The sequence below is a fragment of the Simochromis diagramma genome, unplaced genomic scaffold, assembly GCF_900408965.1.
Source record: "Simochromis diagramma unplaced genomic scaffold, fSimDia1.1 OVJJ01000387.1, whole genome shotgun sequence".
In the NCBI taxonomy this organism is placed as follows: domain Eukaryota; kingdom Metazoa; phylum Chordata; class Actinopteri; order Cichliformes; family Cichlidae; genus Simochromis; species Simochromis diagramma.
Genome location: NW_024387152.1, coordinates 2,354,887 through 2,382,881, shown reverse-complemented (window position 1 = coordinate 2,382,881; position 27,995 = coordinate 2,354,887). Strand labels below are relative to the sequence as shown.

General features: G+C 44.5%; 1 protein-coding gene across 6 annotated transcripts; it reads right to left on the bottom strand.

Annotated features, from left to right (window-relative positions):
* On the bottom strand, nt 1-27,983 carry kmt2d (lysine (K)-specific methyltransferase 2D). 6 transcript variants are annotated; one of them, XM_040048236.1, is made up of 55 exons: nt 27,629-27,983; nt 24,730-24,812; nt 24,440-24,548; nt 24,150-24,352; nt 23,027-23,136; nt 22,778-22,940; nt 22,165-22,336; nt 21,917-22,031; nt 21,512-21,690; nt 21,136-21,413; nt 20,885-21,004; nt 19,942-20,735; nt 19,684-19,815; nt 19,414-19,527; nt 19,186-19,290; nt 18,920-19,101; nt 18,453-18,617; nt 18,181-18,290; nt 17,996-18,040; nt 17,707-17,895; nt 17,425-17,607; nt 17,197-17,319; nt 16,784-16,905; nt 16,559-16,688; nt 16,389-16,475; nt 16,229-16,306; nt 15,973-16,131; nt 15,770-15,839; nt 15,370-15,608; nt 15,191-15,264; nt 14,879-14,929; nt 13,160-14,770; nt 12,909-13,067; nt 12,600-12,718; nt 10,533-12,448; nt 10,323-10,446; nt 9,853-9,934; nt 9,694-9,760; nt 9,332-9,564; nt 6,289-9,213; nt 5,930-6,079; nt 5,659-5,823; nt 5,412-5,559; nt 5,235-5,316; nt 4,973-5,145; nt 4,610-4,734; nt 4,384-4,519; nt 3,900-4,021; nt 2,427-3,807; nt 2,191-2,327; nt 1,829-1,959; nt 1,253-1,538; nt 1,049-1,122; nt 836-944; nt 1-760 (listed from the first exon to the last, which is right to left on the bottom strand). In XM_040048236.1, the coding sequence occupies exons 2-55, from the start codon at nt 24,776-24,778 to the stop codon at nt 668-670; spliced, it is 15,198 nt and encodes a 5,065-aa protein (XP_039904170.1). In that variant the 5' UTR covers nt 24,779-24,812; nt 27,629-27,983; the 3' UTR covers nt 1-667. The 6 variants fall into 6 exon arrangements, with proteins under 6 accessions (XP_039904170.1, XP_039904167.1, XP_039904169.1 ...); XM_040048233.1 differs by lacking the exon at nt 27,629-27,983 and adding an exon at nt 27,101-27,622; XM_040048235.1 differs by lacking the exon at nt 27,629-27,983 and adding an exon at nt 26,859-27,086.
* Between the last annotated feature and the right edge of the window lie 12 nt (nt 27,984-27,995).

Sequence of the window (27,995 nt, the reverse complement as noted above, 5' to 3'; positions counted from 1 at the left end):
CTCTCTCCATCGATCACATGTAGTTCTCACACAGAGCCACATCAAGATTGTCTAGCTAGCCAATATCCATGTTGTCGTTATGAGTCATTGATGGGAAAGTGCCTTGTCTGGGAGGTAAGGGGGGGGAGGTGTGGTCAGACGGGACAGGAAATAGGTCCGACTTAAAACATTAAAAAAAAATTTAATTTTAAAAAAGTGTCCTTAGTTCATTCTTAACATTTTTAATGGCTTTTTTTTGTCGAAGCTCCAGATGAGCTCTGTACTACGAGCACTGATATCAGAGGGTCAGAATGTTTTGGTAGATGGTGAGGATCATTTTCCAGCCACTGTAAGCTTATTGAGACCAGAATAGTTGGGAGGGTTTGAAGTGGGGGATGGGGAAGAGGAGGGATTTGGCTGAGGAAAGGGTGATTCAACTACTCCAAACACGAAAGTTAGTCCCACCATCAAGCTTCTGCTGATGAATGGTGGTCGGCTGCTTTTATTGATTAATGCTCTTCAAACCTTTGGCTACAGGTAACACTTTAGTCTTTTAATAGCGGAGGCCAGCCTTCCTCCATATCTTTATGAACAGCTTATGCACTGGCGATGTAGGATTTTCATAGGCTTTGGCGCAGGAGTGTTCTGGTACCAGCGAGAGGGAATTTTCCATCTTTCTGCTTTCTGGTTAGTTCATCCATTTTCGGCAATTCCAGGCTCCGCAGTGGCAAGGGATCTTGTGCTGATCGTCCTCAAAATCAAACTGGTAGTCGTACGTCAGCTGGAATTAAGAGAGAGACAGTTAAAGGCTGCAGATATAGTAGTAGTACAATGAAGGCTGTTTATCACACCGCACCTCCTCTCCTTTAGGAATCCTTCGGCTGGAGATGATGATAATCTTGTCTTCTTTGTCAAACGTTACAACCTCAGCAACACAGTTGGGCGCACAGGAATGGTTGACATAGCTGGTGAGAAGGGAAATGGGGGAAAATCAAATCAATTTGGGGGAAGAAAATAAACATAAAATAAGGGTTTAAAACAAGGCAGCCATGCACAAACAAACACTTACCGGGCTGGGCCACCTGTTAAAGTTGCATCGATCACTTGCTCGTTGTTGATACGGAACATGTAGATCCCTCGGTTCTACGGCAAAAGAGCAAGAGGAAAAAAAGAAAAAGGGTCAGACGTGTCCTACAGCTGTAGAAAGTTGAGCGGCACAGCAAACAAAGTTTCTGCACCACCCATTCTCCATCAACTGTTTAAGTTTGAGTACCTGCGCTTCATAGATCTTCTCCCGGCGATTGGCCACCTCGTTGCGTATGACAGTACCAATGTACTCAATAACCATCGTATGCTTCTCCAAATCCTTCGCAGCGTACAGCCCCAGGCCCTGAATGCGGGAACGTGCCAAGTACACGTTGTTCTTCCACTCAGTCTTCAAGCGCCGATACTGGGAGGATTTGGAGTGGACAAACTGCTTGCTGTATGGTGTGTTGAGCTCTCCAGTGAAGGTACTCTGGTAGGCCTTGGACACACTGGTGCTGTTAAGAGTGTGAGGCCTAAAAAGAAAGCAAAATGAAAGTCTGAATGTTTTGAATTTTACAGGTTTGAAGTTGTTTTGAAGCAAGTTACTTGTATTACATAGATGTTAAAAGCGTTTCATTTTTTAATGTATATGACCTCACCAGTCAACATATTCTGTCTGGAATTTGCCAATATTGGCTAACTCCGCAAAAATGTTAACATTTAGTCAACAAGCCTCTTCGACGTGATTCACATGGCTGTACAGATTAACAGATATGTCAGAACGTGTTGAGTGTGCAGCTTCTCGCTAAAAATAATGCTTTACCTCTTGCAGTGTGTGGGGACCTTGGGCTCTGAGCGAGCACAGCCAGTGGGATTAATCATGAGTGGGAGCTCCATCAGAGGGTGCCGGCCGTATCTAAATTGGTAATTCTGGCAGTTCTCCACTCCGGGCAACTAAAACACAACAAGTCAACAGTCAATGATCATCATAATGGACTTATAATGGCTATAAAGCTTATCATTTCTGGTCACATTGAGTTCAGTTAATACAAGATATAGCAGATATTTTGTCAAGTCTGTAATGCTGTTTTATTACCGTCTGAAACAGTTATCCAACCACAGATCAGTGAACATGGGAGATAAAGACAAAATAAAAAAGGGACAGAAAGTGCTCGGGATTCTTACCGACTCAGTGATTCTCATGACAGCGTGAATTGTAAGGCCATACATCTCCTCCCCTTTGATGTGTTCAGTGAACAGTTTCAACATGGATGATTCCTCACGAAGTTTAGCCACCTGCTGAACAACCCGGTCCCAGATCCCTAAAGACAAAAACAGCAAATTCAACTCTGTTCTTTAAGGTTAAGAAACATAACAAAGGGAGAATAGAGCACAAAAATCAGAAAGCACTTTTGTTTTACCTTCTGGAGTAGGGTCACGGTACTGTAAATCCTCCATCCCATGCTCCAGAACACGCACTTCAAACAGGGGGCGGCCATCATCTTCACTGATGCGGCAGCGGTAGCGGCATCGCTTGTTGGGTATGCGTGTGCTCCAGTAGATGCGTGTGGCCTCGTAGCCAACGGGGAAGATTGCAGTAGCTGAGTGGAAGTTGGCCATCTGGGAGGGCAGCAACTGGCCAATAGCGTGAAAGATGAGACTTCCGACGCGGAACAGGTGGATACGGTCTCCTCGCTGCAAGATGCTGGCTATCTGTTTCACCTCGTCACGCTCGATGTAGACGCGGCGTAGGACCGCAAATGTGCTGAGTTCATCGTCACTGGGCCCCTTCAGTTTATGCTGGGTGCACAACATGGTCTTATCCTTAAAGAACATGCAGCGTGCCCGGATGGCACAGGCAAAGTGGTAGACATTCGGGCAGCGCAGTCTGTTGCAGCTGTTTGTGGCACCAGTTTTCTGGCAGTACGCACAAAGAGTCCGCAATCCGCGACGCAGGGCTACCTCCACGTTGATTAGGGCGCCCCCCTGTGTCTCGTACACCTCTGTGGACCACAGAGCGCAATTTAAGTGCACCCATAGGTCCACATCAATATTAAGCAAACGAGCGGGCCCATCTGTGGCACCATCGCCTTCCTCGTGGCAGAAGCAGCACTTGCGTTTATCCCGAGGCAGCCTTTCTGGTCGAAGAGTAATGCGCAGCCGTTCCATCAGTTCAGACACCTCACGGCTGTTTTCTTTCTTAGAGCCACCTTTCCGAATCGAGATAACAATCTGAAGACGCTTCCAGCGAATCCCCTTCCATTTCTTCAGTTTTGGATGCACCACCTCCTCATCAGGTGAGAGAGGCCTGCGTTGCTTGACAGCTTTAGGGGAAGACTCCATGGGGGTGGGAGAATCTTTAGGAGGTTGAGCTGGATCAGTGACCAAATCCTCTACCTCCTCCTCCTTGACAACAGCGCTCAGATGATCTTCAGGAGGAGCAGCAGGATCAGAAACTGCAGAGGTAGCTGCTGCGTCTGCGCAAGACTCTGGAGCAGCAACTTCAGGCTCTGTGACTTCAGTTGATTGAGCAGCATCAAGAGGAGGCTTAACATGCTGTTCAGGCTCAGCTGTTGTTTGGACATTGGTCGGACTGGAGGGAGACGGTGATGAGGAAGTTGATTTTTTGGAAGGTTCAGCTTCACTAGTTGTAACTGGCAGAGATGGAGGAGGATGAGGAGGAGACGGTGATGGGGGTGGAGACTCCTCCACTGGTATAATAGGAAGGTGGCGCACATCCAAATCATTTACTTTGGTTGTATAGCAGTGCTGAACCGGTTTTTCTTCAGTCTCTGCAAATTCCTGAGAGCAAAATGCACGCAGGAGATGTAACGCTTTCAACACATGTAATAAAAAAGATTAAATGAGGCAATAGGAGACCTTTAGGGACCAACCTGTTTAATAAGTGCCAGAATGTCAACTTGTTTCTTCAGTGTACAGCCAGGTAGAGACACATCAAATTGCCTTAGCCACTCATCCTGACTAGGTGAAGCACCATCCTTTGTACACAGAACCCCTGTAAAACATAACATGGATAGATGGTATAGTCACTCTGCCACAATTTGTTTTAAAAACAAAGAACCACAAAAACATTTAAACACCAAATTTGCTCAACTAACGTGCTTAAACTACAATCATGAGATGGGATTAATGAAAGACGAAAATTTACATTAGCAAATAATATGACAGGTCACTTTGAGGCAGAATTTTGAATGTCTTGACAGACTCGCACCCTTTTGCTTTTAGCTAAATAGGAACTCACTCCACAAAAAAAAAAAAGAAAAAAAAAAAAAGAAAAAAAGAAAGAAAATAATAAAAAAAGACATCAGCAGAAATCTAAAAAAGCTAAACCGTCAATTTATTTATTTTAGTGTGTACCTGATTGGCCAGGTCCTTTCCCAGGCCCATCTCCTCCTGACATTTCAGGGTTTTGGGGAGGGATAGTGACCTCATAAGTACCTGGCATTCTAATGTTAAGAAGCTGGGCCATGGCCATCATCACGTGATTTAGTTTCTGGAAAATATTAGTAGAAGTTTAGATTGCATCAATAGTTTCGGACATAAAAGCTTTTAAAGACGATATAAGATTATGATGGCTTAGTACCTTGGCTGCAGCAGATGACAACGTGAACGTTACAGACACCTCGTTGCTTTTGCTCTTATCCCAGTGGTTGGATGTTGAATCTACCTTGCCGTCAGGAGCTTCGAATTGTTTATTTTCTGTGAATGCTGTAAGCAAATGTGTAAATTCAACATTTGTCTGCATTTCAAGACGCAAACAGATTTAATATTTAAAAAAAATAAATAAAAAAATTAGACAATCGTATAAATTCCAAGCAGGTTTCCCCATGACCTATGTATCCATGCAACCATATAAAACAAACTAACTTAGAATTTAATCCCCCATACAGAGCAGCAGCATTGCTACCTCAGCAGACCGTAGGATGTGACATGCTGAGTAGAATACCTGGGATGGCAGTGCGAGGTATGAGGGGTATGATAGGGGATATTGCCCTGTCTGTCTCCTCCTCTTTAGGCTCCCGCAGATGAGGAAAACGTGGAGTTTCATCTCCTACATTACTCTCAGGGGATGATGCTGGAATTATGCTTTCTGGAGCATCCTCATCGTCACTTTCCATCCTGTTAAAAGATATTTCACACATTTATAGCCTCTTTATGAAAATATCTATGCTATGGACTGATAACTATGCAGAGTTGTCCTTGTGTACCTGATATCCTCATTCTGGTTATGTGGTGGTGTGGGGAGAGCTGCTAGAATATCTACACTCTTTACCTCCTCTTTCACAGAATCTGAAGGAGGAAAAAAAAAATGCAGCATTATAATACATTGCATTTAGAATGCAATTACTGCATAACTGTGGATTAATAATTAACAATAAATGTACCCATCGGCTCTTCAGCAGGCTCTCTGTTTTTCTGTCTCTCAGCCAGTTCCTCCCCAGCTGTTACTCCATTGAGCAGTTTGTGCTGTACTGATGGTGGAGGAGTAGGTGGCAAGGAAGATGGGGGTGTTGGGGGGTTGCTGAGGTTGCTCTGTGAATGCACAAACAATATGTTCTTGAAGACTTTGCTCTGAAATTACCATTATGCCTTATTCAAAATGTTGGTGGTGCACTGGCAGCTTAGTTTGACCTTAGTGAGTAACTGAGAGTAGTAGTCTGGGATATTGTCTAACACTGCATTTCCAAATGAGCCTTTTAGCTGGGCTTTTCCATTGGCTGGGCTGCTTCCGAAAGGTGCAAAAAGATCCACACTGGCAGTGATTGACGGCTCCATCAAGGGCAGCAGAGAGAGGCCCTACAGAGTAAAAATCCATTAGCCAAGAAAAGGAAAAAGAATCAATCTTCAGATCATCAGTGGCAAAATATCATTAGGGGGGAAATGTATTTTGACATTATTGTACCTGTTTGAGTTGTTTTAACAAGGCTTCAGCACTTTTTCCAACTTCTTCCTTCTTGTTTTTCTTCCGTGCATTAGGCCCTCGATCTCCAGCTGCCTTATTAGTGCGCTTTGGCTTTTGCACAGGAGGCCTTTTTGTTATCGATTGCAGATCCTGTAAAAGGTCAAGAAAATAAAACAGATTTTTCCCAAATATAACATCAGGGTAAAGAGTCTTGATGCATGCTCAATCATCCAGGTAAGTAAATCCCAAAAGGTTGAGTGACGAAACATTTCTCCCATTGAAAACGCTACGTCCAGATAAACAGAATCAACCTTTTGGGATCAGGGTAAAGAGAATGAATACACTTTAGGAAAACATACCTCCATGTTTCGTGGAGTCCCTTGAAGCTTTTGCTCAAGCATTGCCAGTTTGCTGTTGATGTGACCATTGATCTCACTGTGGATGCCTTCACAAGGCCTCTGAGCACCAAGCTGAATATTCTTAGTTCTTAGGAGTTTCTGCAGCAACTGCTGTCCAGTCTCAGATCTAGGGCTTTGAGTCACAGCAGCACTTCCAGCATTAATAAAGGTAGTGTTGTTCCCAGCGTTAACCATCTCCCCGGTTGCTTCATGCTTTATAGTCCCAGTAGGAGCTTCAGCCGCACTGTCACACTGGACCTCCCTTGGTTCCTGTTTAATATTCTGTATTGTCATTTTGCATAGCTCCTCTTGTTTGTCTTCTGCACCCTGCTGCAACTGACGCTGAGCATTTGTACTTCTCTGTGGCCCATTGGAAGTCACTGAAGCAGCCAGACCACTGCCTGGTGACTGAGTGTCTGCTTTAGGTCCTGGACAATCAAGTGGACTCTTAGCCCCGGGTGACCTGAGTGGGGAAGCCTTGACTTGGCTGTAGGGACTGCCCCTCCCAGCCCTGCTGTCAGCTATAGAAGGTGAGGAGACATGAGATGAATGGGGTGAGACTGGGTGGACTGGACTCATGCCAAAGGGAGTTCTTGGAGAATATGCATGCGATGGAGAGCCCTGCACACGGCCTGCCATTAGTGCTTGCTGTTGGTTCTGGGTGGGAGTGGGTGGACGAATCCCCATAGCTTGATTAAAAGTGTGCCGTTGAGAATCCCCAGGGGAGTTGGCTAATGGCTGACGTGGAGATGCTGGCCTCACCATTGGGCCCTGGTCCATTGGGGAATGTGGCACCTGTCCTCTCATATGTTGCTGCATCATCTCTCCCACTTGGAGCTGCTGCCCAGAGACCATCATTCCTTGCTGTATCTGAGGAGCAACACCAGGTTGTTGGCCTGGCATACCTGGCTGGTGTTGATTTCCCACTGCTCCTGGATTCCCCATGACTCCATGTGACATTTGATGGCCTTCCATCCCCATCATTTGCTGTCCCATCTGTGGGAGCTGAGGCCTCAACTGATGTTGTTGGCCCTGACCTATTGGCATCCGCAGCAATTGTCCTTGTTGTCTTTGTGCAATCATGGCTTGGATGTGCTGTATTTGTTGGTTGGGGGGAAGATTGCGGAGCTGAGGATTCTGAGCAATAATGGCCTGGATGTTGATAGGGGCGCGGATCTGTCCAGGAGGAACACCAGGTCTCTGTCCCATCATTCCTTGCTGCTGAGCTCTCATCATACCCATTAAAACCTGCTGTTTCTGCTGTTGGGCCATGATGGCCTGCTGTTGTGAACTAAGACCCATCATAGCAGGTTGTTGCTGCCCTGGATGGTTGTGTCCTGTGATCTGTTGCGGCATGGTGGGGTCCTGTGGCTGCTGTGTGGCATTTTGAAGAGTTTGCTGTTGATGATGTAAGAAATCAGATGTTTTTCCTTCCTCTTTAATAGTCATCAAACTGGGCTTGTCAGTGGTGAGGGAACCTTGCCTCTGGACAGTGACTGGAAGTTGTTGCTGCAGTTGCTGCATACCAGTTTGCTGGTTCCCGACCAAACCCGACTGTTTCTCATGTACAGACTGAGGATTTGATTGTTGCTGCTGGCCTACATAAACCTGATTCTGGTGCTGCTGCTGTAGCTGCTGTCGTCCCAGGTCAGTTTGATGATCATTTGCAGAGCCTAGTTGGATCTGGTTGGGAGTAGAGGGTCCGCTCTGCTGTGGTGGGGTTCTTGAATCAGGGCTGAGGATACCACCTTCTTTGGGTCCTGAGTTTTGGCTCTCTGTAGATCCCTGGGGCTGGGGTGTGTTACTTCCTGCTGAAGGAGAGGAGCCCATTTTTGGGGTAGAGGGTTGGGAAAGACCTTGCTCTTGGCCAGACTGGTTGATCAACTGTGCTGGTTGTCTTTGTGTCATTTGCTGCTGCTGAAGGTGGGCTAAATTCTTTGTAATATTTTGCTGAGATGCAAGCATGCGTTGGGCCAGAATGTTCTGTTGTTGAGGAGTCAACTGGGCATGGGGCCCCCTCAGGCCAGGGTGACCTTGAGCGCCAACCATACCCTGCTGTCCCATCATCAGCTGAGGCCTCTGCTGCTGTGACAATGCAACTTGTTGGTTACCAATTATTCCTGCCTGAGTTGATACCATGCCTTGAGAATGGTTAATAGGCTGGCCGCCCACAAGACTCTGTGATGGAGCCACAGTCTGGCCTCCAACCATTCCTTGTGCAACCTGGACCATGTTCTGCTGATTAGCTAGCATACCCTGCTGAGTGTTCACCTGTTGTTGTGCCATAAGTTGGTGCCCCATCATACCAGCCTGCGACTGATTGATTAAACTAGACTGTTGATTTGGGAGTGACACTGGTTGTTGGCCCATCAGCTGCTGCTGTTGCTGGAACTTTGCCATCTGCATCCTATGCTGAAGTTGTCTTTCTTGAAGAAGCCTAGGGTCTGCACCTTGCACCCCAGGCCCCTGAGGGAAAAATCCTCCTGAAGGCCCAGGAGGACCTGGGACCCTGGCACCACTGGCTCCAAGAGCCCCAGAAAGCTGTGGCTGGGCTCCTCCAATAAAGGGCTGACCTTGGGGCATTCTGACAGGCATCCCACCTTGGGGTACCATGCCAGGATGTTGCCCCATTACTGGTGCCCCCTGCTGGCCCATCATCATCTGACCAGGCAGTTTGGGAAACATGTGAGAGGGCCCCCCCTGTGCAGAATGACCTTGGGTTATAATACCAGAGCCTTGCTGCTGCTGTTGTTGCTGCTGCTGCTGCTGTTGTTGCTGCTGCTGCTGCTGTTGTTGCTGCTGCTGCTGCTGCTGTTGTTGATGCTGCTGCTGCTTGCTTCTGTACTCTGCAATTAGATTTGTGTGCTCCTTCTGTTGCTTGCGCACCTAAAACAGAATATTTATGAAGACATCTGTATATCATGTATATTTGTATATCAAATGTGCCAGAAGCCTTTTTTGTGCAATGCAAAAATTGTTTTCAGAACATTGAACATCTACACACCTGGTCAAGCTGCTTCTGAATTTTACTCTGCTCTTCTGTGACCAACTTAAGTTTCTCTGCATCTGCCTCAGCAAACTCCCTGCCAGCCTTCTTAGCAGTGCGTTGCTTCGCACACAGTGCTTTGCGTGATTTGCGATGAACTCCTATCTGTTCTTCCAAAAATTTCAGTTGCATTTGGAGTAACTGCTGGGTATGAAGAAGCCATTCTTCGTATTGGTGCTGTTCAGCATCATCTATAGAAAAGAAATCACAAACCACCCTTAGCTATCCACAAATGTATGGAGACTGCAATAAAAAAAATAAATCTAAAAAAAAAAAAAAAGACTCAATTCAGCTCAAAAGGCAGTATTGGTCAAACATACTGATTATTCCTTGCACAAACTGAGGAGGGTTAGGCCTTGACTGGGGTGGATCACTTGTCTCTCCCTCCTAAACAGAAAAACGTGGCATTTAAATGACTCAGCTATCATCAGTTTTACAAATTAAATCATCGATCACTTTTTAAAAATAAACCAACATACCTTTGCAGGTCCAGATGCAAGTTGATTTGGATCTGTGGCTGGGGCAGAAGCCAGCCTCTGAGCAAGCAGAGAAACTTGTTGCCTGAAGAGAAAGCAAAACAGTGCTGAGTGACATCCACTTAAAAATATTTAACATGGGCCTCAGCAAACAGGTGTGCTAATGGTACAGTTGATCGTCTAATCGCAGTCTTTAACACTGAAGTCACCATTGCAGGCATGTCTCTGACACATAGCTACTGCAAATAAGTGGTTGCTGAGCAGTTAACCTTGTGAACAGTGGTGTTAGGGATGCCACTTTTATGTTGAACAGCTTACAAGAGCTGGAACCAACAACAAAAACTAGATCTGAAGATAATCACAATCAACACATGCTCTGCTTTCTAGCAGCAGTTCAACAATGGCAAAAACATATCCATGTCATTTATTAAAAAAAACCCAAAAAAACAAAACAAACGCATTATTAGAAATACCTGTTAATGCCAGTGGGAACAACCATTGGATCCTGTGCCAACACTCTCTTAATACCCTGAAGGGCAACCATCTTCGCCTTGGCAATGGGATCCATAATGTTATCTGTAGCAAATTTGTCCAAATCTGCAATAATAGGCGAAATTAGTGGAAGTATGGGAAAACAAAAGAAAAAGGAAGAAGTTGTGACCGTGACAAGACATGAAGCTTACCTTTATCTGGGAAGAAGCTGTTGGTCAGAGTTGACTGTTTTACTGCTGGCTGCTGTTGTGATTGATGGCCAAGTCCTGGCTGGACCCCTGGCTGCATCCCTGGCTGCATCCCTGGCTGCATGCCAGGCTGCATGCCAGGCTGCATGCCTGGCTGCATGCCTGGCTGCATGCCTGGCTGCATCCCTGGCTGCATCCCTGGCTGCATCCCTGGCTGCATCCCTGGCTGCATCCCAGGCTGCATCCCAGGCTGCATCCCAGGCTGCATCCCAGGCTGCATCCCAGGCTGCATCGTCCTCATCATGGTTTGCTGCTGGGCCATCATGTGAGTTGGCGGTACCATACCAGGTCCCATAAGCCTTTGCTGCTGCAACATGTGTGAAGCACGCGGTACCATCCCTGGCTGATTCATCATACCTTGGGGTGGTGGACGATGGTGGTGTGGTAACATTATTTGCCCAGATGAATGTTGATTCGGATGTGGATTTGGAATGCCTGAAAACTGTTGTGGTATGCCTCCTTGTTGAAGAGAAGTGAGTTGTTGCTGTTTCTGTTGTTCTTTCTTTTCATGCTCCAGGAGATCTTGTATTAGAAGAGGCAGTTCACCATCTAATGAGCTCTCTACCTTTGCCAGATCTACAGCAGGAGAGTGCTGCTCCCCTACGTCAGGTAGTCCTAAGGGATCATCACCCATATCTCCATGTGGAGGAGCTGGAGGAAAAGGCAATGGATTACCTTGGCCTGGCAAGGGATATGGAAGTCCCCCTAATCGAACAGAACTGAGTGAGGCAGACTGGCTCTCACTTTGTGGAGTCTTTGTTGTTGGTGCGGTCACACCAAGAGGCATGGATACCGCTTCTCCCATTTCAGCTTTCACCACAGTCTGTCCCGTTTGCAGCTGAGGCGTCAAACCTCTGTTCTCTACTTTAACTTTAGAGGCATCAGCGGTTTGTGAAGAGCGTGTTAGTTGAGCAGCAGACTCTAGTGCAGTAGAAGGGACTTTTGTCAGAGCCTTCCGCTCTGGCTCCACCTTGGCTTTGTCTTCCACTTTAACATGTGCAGAACCAGACGACGCTGAAGGACCCTCACTTTCAGCTTCTACCAGCCGCAGCTGGTCTGAGAAGACATCTTTAGGGTCTCCTTGGTTCAGTTCAGGATCAGTGTAAGCCAGCAGGTCAAACTCATCACTGTTGAGTAAGTCATCAAGATGTGGATCATTGGTTTCGAGGTTGTCCAGGTTGCCCAAGTCATCATCTCCTTTGTCAGGGTCCAGGTCAAGAGCCAAATCATCCTCATCTTCTACTCCTCCATCTCCTGGAGCATCGCCTAGCCCATCAAGATCAGGTTCTGGCAGTTCTTCTGCATTTTCTACAGCTGCAGGCTGGGGCTCTGTGACTATACCTGGTTGTGAAAGTCGATGCTGCTCAGTACTGGGAGTGTTTTGGGCCGAAGTAGCATTTTGAGGTTGCATGTGGGACTGCTGAGGCAGTAAAACTGACAGTCCACCCTGTTGTAACCCCTCTGTCTGAATGCCACCAACTTGAGCTATAGGAAGTTGCTGAACATAAGGTGTTGACATCTCTTGCTCTGGGACAAAGAGACGTGGCCTGGGCTGGGGTCCACGGGGTATAAATTGGTGTCGCAGAGGTGGCCTTTGTGAATTATGTCTCAACTCAATGAACTGTGGTGGCGGACCTTGACTCATTGGCTGCATGGATTCACCTCCGTGCCCTGGCATCATGGCATGAGTATTACCCATGCCTTCCATACCTTGGATATTGACAGCAGGGTTAAGATTGTGCCTTATGCCCACAGCTTCCATGCCAGGCTGAGGGAACCTCCTTGGAGCCTGGCCCTGCCACTGAGGAGGGAATGGTGGACGGGTAAACATACCCTGCGGTCTGGAAGATCCTGGGAGCCTGAAGAAAGACAAAAATATATTTTTTTTTCCCCAAAAACAACAAAAGGGAGTTGGACTAATTTAAGACGCCAATTGTATCTTCAGGGCCAAAAGATTTATGCCTGTATTTGGTTTATTCAATCCAAGTACCTCATTGTTTAAATGCTTACCTAACTGGATCAACAACGGCAGGGTTTCCTGTGTGTGGTGGGCGAATGAGCTTATCATCTGTGGGCATCTTCCCCGACACAGAAGCCTGAGCACTTGAAGCGGCAGCAGCAATACGTTCCTAAAGGAAGTAAAAATTGTACCATTGTCCCTTGACTCTTTAGTTATTAATAAATGAAAAATAAATCAAAAATAACTTTTTTCCATAATGTCTGCATGAAAATCAGAAACTTAAAAAAAAGATTGCATGTAACAATGCCTGCAAGATTTCACATTGATAATGTAATGTTATTCAATCACAGGATCCCTACCTGTGGATAAGGTGGTGGTGCTCTGTGAGTTTTATCCTGCTGAAAGGCTCCCATCCCTCCCCCAGACCATCCAGGGGATGCACTGCCAGCAGCAGCAGCTGCCTCCTTCTCTTGTCTGTGCATTTGTTGTCTGATCACAAATTCCCTCAGTCTTTGGCGCTATAAAACACGAGAAACTTTGATTAGCAAAGAAAAAACAAAAGCATGCAGAAGTGCACTCAATGCCTGCTCAAAGGCAAATATTTTGATACCGGTCTGTGCTTTTCCAGATCAGCAGGGCTGAGTCCTACTACTGAAGGGTCCTGTACTGCTGAAATATCAGGAATTTCTTGAGTTACTGGCAAAGATGGCTGACTTGACATGTCTGAAGTGTGGACAGCTGGTATTTCTTGAGATCCAGAGGAAGGTGGCACTCGCGAGGTAAGGCTGTCTGCTGACAAAGCCGGCTGAGTTTGTGGCTGCTGCACCATCTGAGTCTGCTGTTGAGTTATTTGAAAGCCTCCCGTGCTCGGGCTGCGGCTGAAAGTAGGGTGAGCTGATGGCTTTCCAGAGAGGGGATCCCCTATAGATGTATTAGTAGAATGGGCTGGAGATTGCTGGTTAGGATGAGGGGATGTTTTGTAACTTCCAGTTCCCTCTGGGCCAATAGAGGAGGTGCGAGGTGGCTTATGGACTGCTGCAAACGGGTCTCTAGATTGTGGCCTTGAAGGTGGCCGAGAACAAGGGTCTGGAGATTGGAAACGAGGAGTAGCAGGAGACTGGACAGAGTAACCATCATTGGACATGCCACCAGGAGTGTGGGGAGACTGGCAGCTGCCCTGGGACTGTGGGCTGGAGGGTACTCTAGGACATTGCTCCTGTTGAGCTACAGCGTGTCTCTGGGGTCCAAGAGAACAATTATCACCTGACTGCGGTCTGGTAGTTAGTGGAGGATGAATATGGGGATCAGAGTGAGAGGGAGACTGCCTGAAGCCTTCAGCAACATGGCTAGGTGAAGCTCCAGGATGAAGTGCCCCACTCTCCCCTTGGTGCATTCGTGGCGTTAAAGGTGCCTTGAACAAACCATCTCCAGACTCAAGCATTCCAGCAGGGGAGCCGGTGGACAGCTCATGTCTGCCAACTGCAGAGGAACGTGGAGAGGGTGCACTCATATCAGTCCTGTACTGCCCTGTGCTTGCAGGAGATGAAGCCAATGCAGATGGTGACGGTGATGAACCATATTCTGGCCTTCCCATTCCTTGCTGGGTTCTGAAGGGATCTCCATAGTGGGTATTGTGGGATGGTGAAAAAATGGTCGACTCCCCGAGCCCAGGACCTCTTGAATGAGGACTTTCTGGAGGCCCTAGGGACTCCTGAGAGCCTTGCTGGGATTGTGGAAGAAGACCCTGTTGCTGCTGCAGCTGTGATCTGAAGTAGGGGTCAACCTGCTGAGCCCGTCTGGGGGTTCCAGGAGTTCCTGGTTGCATGTCAAAAGGGCCAAGACTGGCTGGCCGTCCCTGAGGAGGGCCCTGCGGGCCGGAAGCAGAATAACCTGAGGAAGGGGCCTGTACGGGGCTGGCCCCGGCATTAGAGAAAGGTGTGGTTGGGTGTGAGTAAGAATGGGGTGACTGAGGCGGAAGCTTAGCCAAAGGATCTGTCCGGATTTCAGCTGATAATGGAGTTTTGACAGGTCCATCTGAGAAAAAGACAGAAGACGATCCTGAATCGGGAGGCAAGGGAAATGGGCTGTCTGCAGAGCTGGGTTGAGAAGAGATTGATGTTGAGCCTGAAGGTGGCGGGATCTGGAGGTGTAAACTTGGCCGTTCTCCCTTTGCACGTGGTTGCTCTGTTTTTACTGGCCTGCACACTTGACTCTCTGCCTGCTGTGAAAAGGTAAAAAGAGCACCAAAGGAATATTAACCACACACACCGTAAACCTAATGAAGTCATTTGCTAAACTTAATAAAAAAAGAAATCTACTTTTAACTCACCTTCTGTGCCTTGTTTATCCTCTGAGCTGCTCGGTTATCTTTGGCCTTTTGCTACAAAGAGAGAGAGCGAGAGAGAGAGAGAGAGAGAGAGTCGGCTTCTGCACGTATGTACAGGCACACAAGTCCAAGCACGAACTCTTATAAAAACAAGGCTAAAAAACACACAATGGATAAATAAATAAAAAATTAAAAAAGGAGAACCTAGTATATGACCAACTGCAAATTTAGAAATGTGTTAAAAAGAGAATTACAGCAAACAAATGATAATATGAAAGAATAATGTATTAAACAAAACAAAAACAGAGAACCTACCAGATATGGAACCTTGTCAGCAGCTGGGACCTTCCTCCAGATTTTCATGATCTGCTTGCAGCGACTAGCCCAATCTGTGATGAGAGAAATATTTAACACTTACGTTATAACTGTGACATAAACTTAAAAATCATGACTTTGATAAAATACATTGTACAATATGTTTCTTCTTCACTAACCTGGGTAGTCCTGTTTGAGAGTTGGGAAGTTTGTATTGGCATAAAGAACAGGGGAAATAGTTGAGAGCTCTCCAAGCTCCTCATCCTTCTCCCAGCGCTGCAGACTACGCTGGTTATAGGACAGACCATCACCCTCTGCCTCTGTGGGGGTTGGTGGGGAGGAAGGAGTTGCTGGGGTAGAGGGAGTTGCCCAAGGGCTCTCCTCACCACCATCTGGACTGAACAGCCCTCCTCTGTCCCTGTACACCATATAATAAGTTAGAGGGTTTGTTTTTTGGTCAAATAAAAAGGCCACATGCGGGGGAAAAATATAAATAATTGGGAATTAAGCTTCTGTTTTTATATGAGTTGTAACTACATGACTGAGATGCTGTGAAATAAAATGCACTAATGAGCCTACCGCATGTCGAAGAACGGTGACTGAGAAATTCCAGGAAAGGCATCCATCATTCCAGCTGAGGGCAGGGACCCTGCAATTCCGGTAATTGAATTAAAATACAACAGTTTTTCAATCATGCTTTTAATAATTCAGGAATCATACAACAGGTAATAATAGCTGCGGTTTTAAGTATATGAACATCTGTAGGAAACCCTTGTTCTCACCTGAGGGGAGAGCTCTCTGTGGCAAAGCACTACGACCGAGTTCTCCCTTATTGCCCTCCAAGATGGGCTTCATACCTCCCAAGGAGGAACCATCCGACACTCCCAGAACCTTCCTGAAGAACTGCTCAGAATCCTGACTCTCCACCCCCTGTGGAAGACCTATCACACAAGCACAACAGCATGGTAGGAAGGAATAAATTATATTACAAGTCATTCTTAAATGCTATATAGCACAGTGCCCTCCGCAGGAACTTACCTTCATTTTTTTCTGCATCAGAATCATGAGGATCAGTTGACACCTGGTTTGTCTGCGATGAGGATGGTGTAGGAATCCCTAAAAGGTGTAAAACTTTAAAACAACCTGGAACTGCATGTTAAAAAGGTCTATTAACTTCACCTGCCATATAGATACTTACCTGCACCGTCTCCCTGAGCCTGGGGGGCTTCACCCCCCTCTTGCTTGAGAGGACAATTTATGTCCATCACACGATCCCCGGCATCAGCTAGTGAAAGAAACAAAAATTTACATATCCTGCACTGACTTTTTTTCTTAACCAGCATCCCAAATTCAAGTTAATGTTCTTACTGTCTGGGGTAGTACTCTTGGTTGGTGCTGGTAAAGTAGGTCTGATGGGGCATGAACCTGGCCTCTGCCCTGGAGGTATCATCACTGCCTTCTTACTCAAGTCTATCAGTGTCTTTCCAAAGAATGCCTCCTGCCGGGAATTACAAATGTTTACAATATATACATCAAATCAGTGGATACCTTTATTTTCACTTTTAAAACATGGCACATAGAGAGACAAGAAACCTGGAGATAAGCTGGAAACATATCCTCGAGTTTGCTCCTCTTCCGACCCCGACGTTTCTTGGCCTGTTCCTCTCCCTCCACTGGTTTAGGATCCATAATGTTGTCTGTGTCAGGGTGGGGCCCTAAAAATGTAATAATAAAATTCAGTTTTCTTAGGTTTAAGTTATTTGCATAAAATACATTGAATCACAACTCTACAAGTTAAGCAGAGATGAGGACGTTTCAAGGGAGCTGAACATTAAAAATGTCTAAGTGTGTGAAGGTGGGGGCATGTAGTGTCTGCATCATGTCGGATTTTAAAGCATTTTGTCACAAATTAAGTCCTGATCACGATGTACATATATACATATACACAGCAGAGAAACCGTTGCACTGGATGAACTCAAGTTCAGCAGTCTATTGTTGTCACAAACCTTCTTCAATAGTTCGCTCAATTGGCTGTCCATCCAACATGGTCTCTCCAGCCAACTGGGCAAAAAATTCTTTCTTCATCCGTGTGTGACACTTCCTTTGTCGCACCATAAAACCTCCAATTCCTAACATAATTAAAGGAAACATATGTTTTAATTATTTTGGATATGATGATACATCTATGTAGATACTGTAAATGCCTTTATACAGTCACATTCATGATTGCGTACCAGGCCTGTAAGGTTTTCGCTTTCTTTTCTTGCTGTCATCTGTCTCCTCTGCTCCCCCTTTAAGACCCTCACAGTCACCGTCAGCACCTCCCTCTGCACCTGCATCCCGCTCAGTACCACCGTCTCTCTCAGGGCTCCCATGTTGGTCCATCTTTGATTCACAGTCCATGGGATCCCCACAGCCTGGTTATATAGAGGAACATTTATTTATTTATTGTAAAATGCACAAAGTAATCCTGAAAACTCTTTAGTGACAAATGAATGAGCGGAAATTGTCCAAACCTTTTCCCTCATCCCCTTCTCCTTCAACCTCTCTTAGATCCATTCCATCAGGACCTCCTTCAGAGCACATAGTGCCAAGACGGGAGCGACGTTGCCGTCTCTTGTGCAGAGGAGACATGGAGATGCTACGAAGCAGGGACATGCCTGACTCTGTAAGCCAAACACCCTCCAAACGGTAGAACTGGGGCTCTAAAAAGTGACAATCACAAATTTAAGTAAAAATAAAGGGCACAAACTCAGAAAATGTACTTGGAATAATTAACTAACATAAGGAGCTACATCTTCTTACCTGGCTCTTTTATCTTTATTGAAGCCATAATGGCTGACTCTACTACTGTGACCAAAGGGCAAAAAGTAGGGAGAAAAAGAAAATTGTGTCACCAATAAAACAACCAGTCAAAAAACAAAAAACCCCACCCCACAATATCTTAATTATATTTCTGAAGACCTAGACACTGTCAATCTGAGACTTACCCACAGGTTTTGGAACATATGGGGTGCAAGATGTGCAAGCAAAGCCCTCATCAGAAGCCTGTTCCACCTCATCCTCTGTGTACAGACTCTCACAGACGGCATGGACCCATCTGCATAGGCACACATAAAAACCTAGCTATGCGCACTTTTCAACAAATCAAAGATGATATGGAATAATTTATGACATCAAAAATACATAAGTAATGCTTTACTCGCTCTCATTTTCTGGTTATTTTGTGCGTTTGTGTGTAGTTCCAATAATCAACACCCACCGATCGCAGTACTGACACTGCAGCAAGAGCTCCTCCTCCATGAAATTCTCCCGGCATACCGGGCAGGTGACGAGGCTGGCGCAAGGCCCGCAGTGTGTGTAGTTGTTCTGCCACTCGCAGTGGAAACCTGGTGAGTTGGATCCACACTGCACACAGCACACACACCTGGACAGAGATAGAGATGTAGTGTAGTGCTTTATAACATTTTTCCAGCTAATATGCAAGATTAAAAAAATAAAACTACTGATACCAATGTGATTGGTGTAACAAATTTTCTGTTGCTACAGAAGCAAGAGCCGGAGGGATGGGCCTCTGAATTGCAAATGAAGGCTGAGCCACCAGTGTTTTACATAATATGCAAATTTGGATATATTCATTTCCATTTGACCCAATTCAAAGCTACATGGATGAACAAAGCTTTGTGCACTTAAGTTTCTTGTTTTTTTATCATGTCTCTCTCTTTTTACCATTTGCACTTCCAACCACCCTTGGGTACAGTGTGCAGGGGAGGGTCCAAGCAGTAGGTGTGATAGCTGACATCACAGTCGTCACACAGCAGCAGACGAGACGGGTCTGAAGCCTTTCCACACACTTCACACACAATACATTCCAAACAACGCCAGCCCTTACGAAGCATCGTCTTGGTGATCTGCAGAAGACATCAAATTTAATCTGGATTTTCAAAACAAAACAATGAAAACATAATCCATCATAAGTTTAGCATTGTTCTTACTTTGCTGTTAACACAATAAGGATGGTAGCACTGGGCACACTGAGCGCAAGCCAGCAACTGCCCCTCTACACCCTTTCCAAAACTGCCACAGACGACACACATGTCCTAAAAATACAAGAGAGAAAACAAAAGAGAAAAATTAAGAACAATAAGTCAATTTGCAGTCATACAGAAATGTCAACACAGCAAATCCACACAGGGTAAGTGAAAACGTCAAAGCAGCTTTACCTGTAGCAGAACAAATTTATCGGTGTTTGAAAAAAGAACAACTGTGTTCTGCATGGTGTCATCCTCTTCTTCGTCTTCCTCCTTACTCAGTCCGGTGTCTGAGGTCATGCTTAGCTGTAACAGTGTAGTAATTTTGCAGAAGTATTTTATTTCAAGCTAATTTATGAAAATTATGAGAACTACATATTACTAAAATATTAAAAAAAGTTAAATAACATTAAAAACAACAACAACAAAAAACAAAAACACATGCTCAAAAGTGCAGCTCACCAAAAAGGCGTCGATGCAGGAGGCCATAGCTTTAAGGCGTGACCTCCCACCACGCCCTCTCCCTCCACCACCACCACCACCACCACCACCTCCTCGAGGTCTACGCTTTCCAGGGAAACTACTGCTTCGTCCCTGCAATTCACAGAAACAGCCTTTTCAATGTCAAGTCACGTTATAACAATGACACATTAAAAACAACGACTTAAATTAGTGCCAGCTATCAAAAAATATATATCAACTAGTACATGGTGACCTCACCTGTTTGACCCTTGAGCGGCCTGGGGACCCTCTGCGTTTGGCCTTTTCTCTGTCACTTCTGAGAGGTTCAAAGGGAAGAGAGTCATCGGTCTCAGTGAGCAAGATGTCAGTGTGCGAGCGGCTGGAAGGTACAAGGCCAAGCTCCATGGAAAGCTGAGGGTCGGGTTCTCCTGGAGAGCCTAGAAAGCCACTGCTGCTCTCATCACCATGGCTCATATTTGACATTTCATCCAGCAACAACTCCGGCTTAACCTCTTGTAGTTTTCTCTTGATGTCCTCACTGTGTCCTTTCATTTGGTCATCATCCTCATCCTCCTCTTCCTCCTCCTCCTCAGAGTGAGGTAATAACCTCCCCTCTATGTCAGCTGCAGAGAGGGACTCTTGTGTGTCTATTGATAAAGAACGATTAGAAAGCAACTGGAAGTCATGGCATGGACTTCGTTCCTGCTTTTCATCCATAGACAAAGGCTCCGTTTTAACCACAGAGACTGTGGAAGCTGGTAACTTCTGGGAATCGTTACAGAACGGTCCTATACAGATGTCACCAGATGCACTCTTCAATAACTCTTGTGATAGTTCTTGTTTAACTGAGGGAGGAGCATCTTGCTTCTCCTCATCCACCTCCATGCTTTCAGGGCCTTGCTGTGACACTGGTGTTGGTTCTACTTCACAGCTGTTGTTAGACTGTGTCTCTGCTGTGGGATCCTGGGAAGCTGCCACTTGACTCTGTGCCTCTTTGGCTCCGTCTTCAGCAGCGGGAGGACAAGAGCCCCTCTGCTCTGTTGTTGCACAGCCTATTTGAAATGAAGGAATGTGTGATTATCACCACTGTCATTTTTACATCCATTATTAGATACAAAGCACATTGGGGGGAAAAAAAAATCAAGTTCTGCTTGGTGTTTATTTTCATATATAGTACATCCATCGTGCGACCTTGGTTTACCTGTAGACTCGAGCAGAGGAGCTGGTCCCTCAGAACCAAAAGCTTCTGTTGGTAAGGGTGGCTCTCCCTTCATTGTTCTCTCCACAGTGTTTGTTGCCTGAACAGCTGCAAACTCCATCCCTAAGATGAAAAATAATTAAACTAAATAAAAACATTGCTGACACACACACGCAAAATGCTCTAACAGCCATATGCAAATCACAGGCATTTCTTTTAAGTTTGATCCAATGTAGTGTACAGTAACGACTTACCAAAGTCCATAGGTGTCTCTTTATCAGCCTCATCTTTAGCCTGTCCCATTTCTAATTTGTGTTTCTGTCCTGGTGTCACTTCTGATAAGTCTGTATCCATTTGGACTGGCATTTCCACCAATTTAAGGTCTCCTTCAGTTTCCTTAAGGGACGTTGTGGTCTGAGTGTCTGCTGTGTATGGTTCAGCAACTGGCTGCCGCTGACCCTCCTTACAAAACAGGCAAATGATCTCAGCTTTTGGGGGTTCCCCCGCTGAACTACACTCACTGTGAACCCATCTGAGACAAAAGATTATTAAGATTTTTATTTGTTTTTAATGATCGTAACACTGACATGGTCACACATCATGGCAAGCTGTGTTATATTTTAAACTTACCTGTGGCACATGCTGCAACACTGCAAAGCAACAGACGGGTTGGCAGCTTTGCTGCACACACAACATATAGAACTGCGGTGATGCTGGCATCCCTCACACACGGCGTAGTTATCAAACCACTGGGCTGAGCCTGGCAGCACTAGTCCACGGACTCCGCACACCACACATACACGACACCTCTAATAGAATAAAGATTACAGAGCACAATTACCCAAAAAAAAGCAGACAGGGAAAAAAAAAAAAAAAAACAACAAAAAAAACCTTTTACCAATGTCTTTTTAAACAGAAATAATTTGGATAAAATAAGGTAAGATTATGTTTTATTAAATAAGTGAATGTCCAGTTTCAATATACGGAAATCTTTTTGGATAGAGGGTTAAATAAAGAAAAAGAAAAAGGATTTACTCTGCATTTCCATGGGTCAGAGGGAAGAGAATCCATGGCTGGCTGGAGACAGAAGGTGTGGTATCCCTTATCACAAGCATCACATACCAACATTTTGGAGTCTTCCCCTGGTTGTCTAAGAAAAAGTAATAATAAGTGGAAAAGGGAGATTTAATCAATTCAAATAAAATAATCAGTTAAAATAAAAACAAAGTAAAACAGGACACACATCTGAGAAAAAAGGAACGATGCTAGACTGTTAGACTCACCTGCAAGTCTGGCACACTTTACACTCTGGACACTGCCATCCTGCCCTCTGGATAGGTGTGGCTCCAATCTCCAGACAGGCTGCATGGTAGTGGAGACCACAACCCGTGCAGAAGAGCAAATCAGTGAGCTCGCCTGCTGAGTCACATACTGCACACCAAGACTCTTCACCAGCTGCATAAAACAAACAAACAAACAAACAAAAAAAAACCCCATATGAATAGGTTTCATAAAAATATTCTCAGTTCACCTTAAATTATCATGAGACTCAACAAGGTATGAAGCTAGCACTTAACTCTCATGTTTTGTTTAAATTTTAGTAAGTTTTCAGTTTTTAAGAAAGACAAGTAAAAGTAGACAAAAAAGAAATTAAGTTACACAGATAGCTGACATTTTAAACAATAAAGACGTCTTTAAGTCTTGTTAAACTGCTAGTCCACAGATGATGAGCCAGATATACATTGAGCATAACAAATATCCAAGCCAAACAATATGCTGCTTTTCTACTTTTTTGCTGTTTGATTGGCAGCAGGACATCATATGTGTGTAAAGTCCTAGTCTGAAACAGAAGCCTTTGTCAGAAGTTTGATGACTTTCTTACACAGTGTCACTTACCCAGCTCCTCTGCCTTATCTATGTGCTCTGGACAGAGGAGGACCAGCTGTTTCATAGACTGAAAGGATCCACTGGCTGCTGAGCAGGGAAAGTGGTAGAACCGCAAACAGCCCTCAGCATGGCATCGAATGGTTGCACCCAGCCTTTTGCAGTATTCGCAAATCTGGAGCAAGCCAAGGGTATCAAGTTTGGTTTGTCTTTATATTTTCATCGAGTACATCTAATCCAGGTTAATCAAACTACACTTACCCGCTGTGTCCCTGAGATAACAGCTTTATCCACATTCTCCAACTCTTCATCCTCTGTCTGCTTTACTTCCTCTGACCACACTGCACACCAGTGGTGAACCCAACATCCCCCTGTTTATAATAAAGCCCAACATTAGTAAAATATCTAACCAAACCTCTGTTCTACATCAGTGTGCTCTAGTAGAAAGAACCTAACATGTTTCAAATAATTCTAACAGAAATTAAATATAGTGTGTGTGTGTGTGTGTATATATAGTATATATATATTTATTTATTAGGGGTGGGCGGTATAAACAATATAAATTTGGCCAACACTAGAGATTTTGACTATACCACTCTACCGCGATAATTTCACTGTGCTAATGTTATGCTAACGTAGCTGTTTTGCTAGCGATCACATAGGACATCGTTATATACCAGCTAGTCCAACTTCAGTAACCCTACAAAAGTAACTGCTGTTTAGTTTTCTATCTTCATTTATGTCGGAAGTGATAGCAGAGCTGTACGTTTTAATTTTTTTCAGAAATCTCTCAGTCAGAACATGCTATATTCTGTTTAGGTGGAAACTATCGAGCTAATTTCCTGCTAAGTTCTAACTCCGTTGAATTTAATAAATTCTGTATTCATGGACGCCTGGATGTTAAACTTAATTGTTACACCTGGTAAAGCTGCAACACTGATAATTTTATTAAAGATGAAAGTATTTAGACAGTTTTTAACTCTCAGTGATGCCGTAGTGTTCGTTTGACTTTGGGACCTGAAGAAGACAGAGTTTTGGACCCAGATCACTCCGCAAGGCTCCTGACTATAGCAGCCGTAATGCTCCGGCAATCCATCAAGCGGTGCGCCTTCATAGCTTACCAAAGTCGTACTAAAACATTTTTGACAGATTTCTGCGCGCCGTGTACCACATAAAATCACTTCGAGGTCAGTAAGCACAACCAGAATTCATACATAAGGCACACCGTCGATTTTTGAGAAAATTAAAGGATTTTAAGTGTGTGCGATATATATCATTACCGCACATGCTTCAAATTATACCGTGATATGGATTTTAGACCATATTGCCCAACCCCAAAAATATATATATATATATATATATATTTATTTGTTTAGACTTTAACCTGAGTCATAAAGGAGTGCTGTCAGACAAGGCGAATCAGGAAATCCAATGGAAGACAGGTCATCATTTCCAGGCTGTGGCAGTGGGGAAGCTGATGGCTTGAGGGTTGGCCGCTCAGAAAATGGTCCAAAGTGCCTCAGTTCCCGCTGTCCATGCAGACTCCGCTCCACACAGTTACAAAGCGCACAGGCTCGAACGCTCTCTCTGTACACAGGTGAGAAATTGTTGAAAGCACCTTCTTTGGATAAAGCAAGAAGCACAGCAGGTTTTATTATATAATAAAGGGCTTACACAGATGTGCTAGAAGAGGCTGCATTAGCACTCGACGACTCCACAGCAGGAATGGCCTTAGACTCCCCGTCAGAAGAGACAAGCTGCTTTGCAGTGGCATTGTCATCAGCTAGACAAAAGGAAAAAATGTTTAAGGCAAATTTTTTTTTTAAATAAATCTTAAGAATAATTGCATGAAACACACAAATAGCTCCCTTATTCACAATGGTAGCCACAGCTTAAAGGGAAAAAGCACACCATTATCTTCATAAAGGTGCAGAAGAGAGTCCAGAAAGCAAAGAAAACATTACCTGTTGGTTCAGAGTCATTCTCTTCGCAGTTTGATTTCTGCTCGTCCATCCCCCGTACTGATTTTGACCTCCCTGACAGAGATCTGCAATTTAAAAATGTAAACTAGCACCAGTTTGCAAATCATTGTCATAGTAATTATTATGGTAATTCCACAATACTGTAGATAAAAATAAATTTTAAAAAAATGGGCATACTATTTTAAAATGCTAATGTTATCATCATCACATAATGTAGAGAAAAGAAAAAGAAAATGAAACACAAAAAACCCGAAAGATTTTCCTTATTTTCTCCTATATAAAACTGAACAGTTAAGTGATCTCCAGTTTCTCACTTGCTGAGACAGAAAACTCCAATGTTCATAATCCAACATATTAAACATAAAAAGCCATCTTAACCACAAAATGCACACTCTACGCATCCAAACCCACTTTTACATAAAAGCCAACAACACAACTAATAAATGCTGCCTGCTGTTTCTTCCCCCCCCTCTCCCCCTCTTTTTTTAAGATAATTTCCTTGTATTTATCCCTGTACAATCGAGCTTTTTTCGCAAACTCGTAAAAACAGCGTTAAGGTTATAAGAGCACGATCAATCCGACAACGTTTTAACAACTCAAGTTATTTACCCAGCAATTCATAATCCAAATCGGTCAAGCAGTTTTGGTGGAAAAGCGCGAAATGTTAAAACTAAAATGGTGTTTTGCTAAATAAAACAACCATAAATCGGGATACACAAAGAACATACAACTTCCGTGTGTGGAGCTTCCTGTTGCAGCGGGGCTCCTTTCGTGCAGAACCTCGTCGCTATCATCATAGTTCCGCTGCGAGGTTCACGCCATTAACAAAAATACTGTAAAACAAACAACGAGGGCCTTACCATATTTTACCCACATAGCTAATCAAAGGACCCATTCACATGCGTGTAACGTTTAAAGCTCTTAACAGGCATTTTAAACGAGGTCGGACAACTTCAATTCGCGTAGTAGCCCATATGTTTTTGCTATATTACAGCTTCGCTAGGATTTATAAGTATGATCGCGAAACCGAAAAAGACCCGCACAATCGACATTAGTGCGATGCTGGCAAATAACGTGACGATGGCTTCAAAGTACAAATCAAACACAGAAGAGCGTTTTTTCAGGAGTTACAAAATGTAAATTGTGCCATCATACTTGAGGAAAAAGCCTTCCTGTGGGTTAACGCTGTCATGCCCATTTGGTAATGATTTCTTTTCATTTTCACTGGGGCAGGTGGAAGCGGATCCCAGCCCGAGGACGATTGGGCTTTTCTGGTGGTTCATGCACAGAAGCATCAGTTATTACAAGCCGAATTTAACGCATTTAATACAGCACAAAGTATCAGAAGTATTTCAATCCTTGTCAAAATTACTCAGGGTTGTTTTGCACGTCTTTCCCATTAGTGGGAACACAAAACAAAAAACTCCCAAACAATTTCAACTCAACGCGATTAAAAGTACTATCATATTGCCTGGTGGTGCGCATCATTAGCAGATTGCACAGACGTTGCTAGCTGGAGAATGCAACTGAGCTACTGCACGAAATGAAACGTTAACGTTGCATGTCCGTATTAAACACACTCGATGGAACCAGAAACGGGCTTTCTTCTTGACAACAAACTAGATCTTCCAAATCTAACTCGACTCATATCTCAGTTCATGTGGATACCATATATGTTTTATCTCAATAATACAGTTACTAACACGTAAAGCAAAAGTAATAACACGACGAGTGCTTTAACGTCTTAACATCCTGGCTAGCGAAGTTGACGTTAAAAGTGTTAACGTTACAAATTAACTTTAAGGGTAGAGGTGTTTGCTTTTAGTTTATACTCTTTACAAATAGCGACAACGATTTGTTGCAGTCACTGTAAATAATAACAGAAAAGCTACTGATATTTTACAATTGAACAACTGCAGCGCTAAGCACTATTTCTCAATGTAAACATCGACTTCAAAGGGTTGGTTCTGTCCAGAAAATTGCCATGTCCATGTCACTGGCGGCAGGCTGAAACGGAAAAGCTAAAAACTACCAACAGTGACGTAGCTGCAAAGTCTTGGAAAGAGAAAAAACTTCATAAAATACACAAAATCCCACGAACATGGACATACCTTTAAAAATGTTAACCTGCTACACTGCGTATAATGGCGCGGAAACAGTCGATGTGCAACATATATCAACCTAAAGTTAGCTCCCAGGTAACATTGCTAGTTTTCCAGCAATTACACAGCCCCCATCCACTCGAAGCTAACAGCTAAACACTACCGACTGTAGAGCTAACACCCGGTCTAAGGTCAGGGTTGGCGTGTCTTTAGGTAACAGGTTTAAAGGAGCCATAATCAAAGCAGCTCACCTCACAAAAACAATATCGTCTCCTCATGTATCAGCAAAATCCACAGAGCCACGCAGCGTCCCAAAATGCTGATGGTCGCTTCATTTTATGTACCGGACTAACGCTACGGCTAGCCGGCTGGAGTCAGAGTGGGGGGAAGTGCACGTCGGCGGAAGGCAGGCTGAGCGATGCTGCTAGCTAGATGGATAATGCCATTAGCTAACAGGCAACTTGAGCTTTTGTGTCGAGTGTGGTCGTGCGCTATCGGGGAACTGTTAGCCACAGACACAAGTCTAGTAAAGATTCCCCGGCTTCATACAGCGAATCGAAACTAACTACTTTTCCTTGCTTCAGGGTTTTAGCTGGAATGGCTAACATCAGCTAGCTTTTGCTCTGCTCTGGAATCTCGTTCGCGAGGTCGTGATAAGCTATTGCAAGTTTGCAACACAACAGTGTATGCGAAAATGACAGCGCTGAACTTTGTTGACAAGTCACCAAAAGTATATTTTTTGGCGTCTGGTGTCAGTCGACCGCAGACTTTTCATCTACCTAAATTTGCGAGTCAACTTTGCATAGGTACCCTTGTGTGGGTCACTAGCATCTCTTCTTCACTTCGCGTCCTCAAACGGCTGTTCTGCCAAGTGGCTAACTGCTGCTAGCCGTGCCAGCTAATAACAACTACGTCAAAAAATAATAATTCATGCAAACCAAGGGGCAGAAATTATATTTGCTACTAGTTTCTACTACACTTTTTAAACCTCGAGTAAACCTTGTGCGAGGCTAATAGTTTTTACCACATAAGATTTCAATCTGGTGAGCGCTGACCAGTGAAATATGGTGGATATTAGATATTAGGTCATTTTGATTTTCGGATCCAGGGAGGCCATTTTTCATTAGACTGTTATGATTGTAAGAA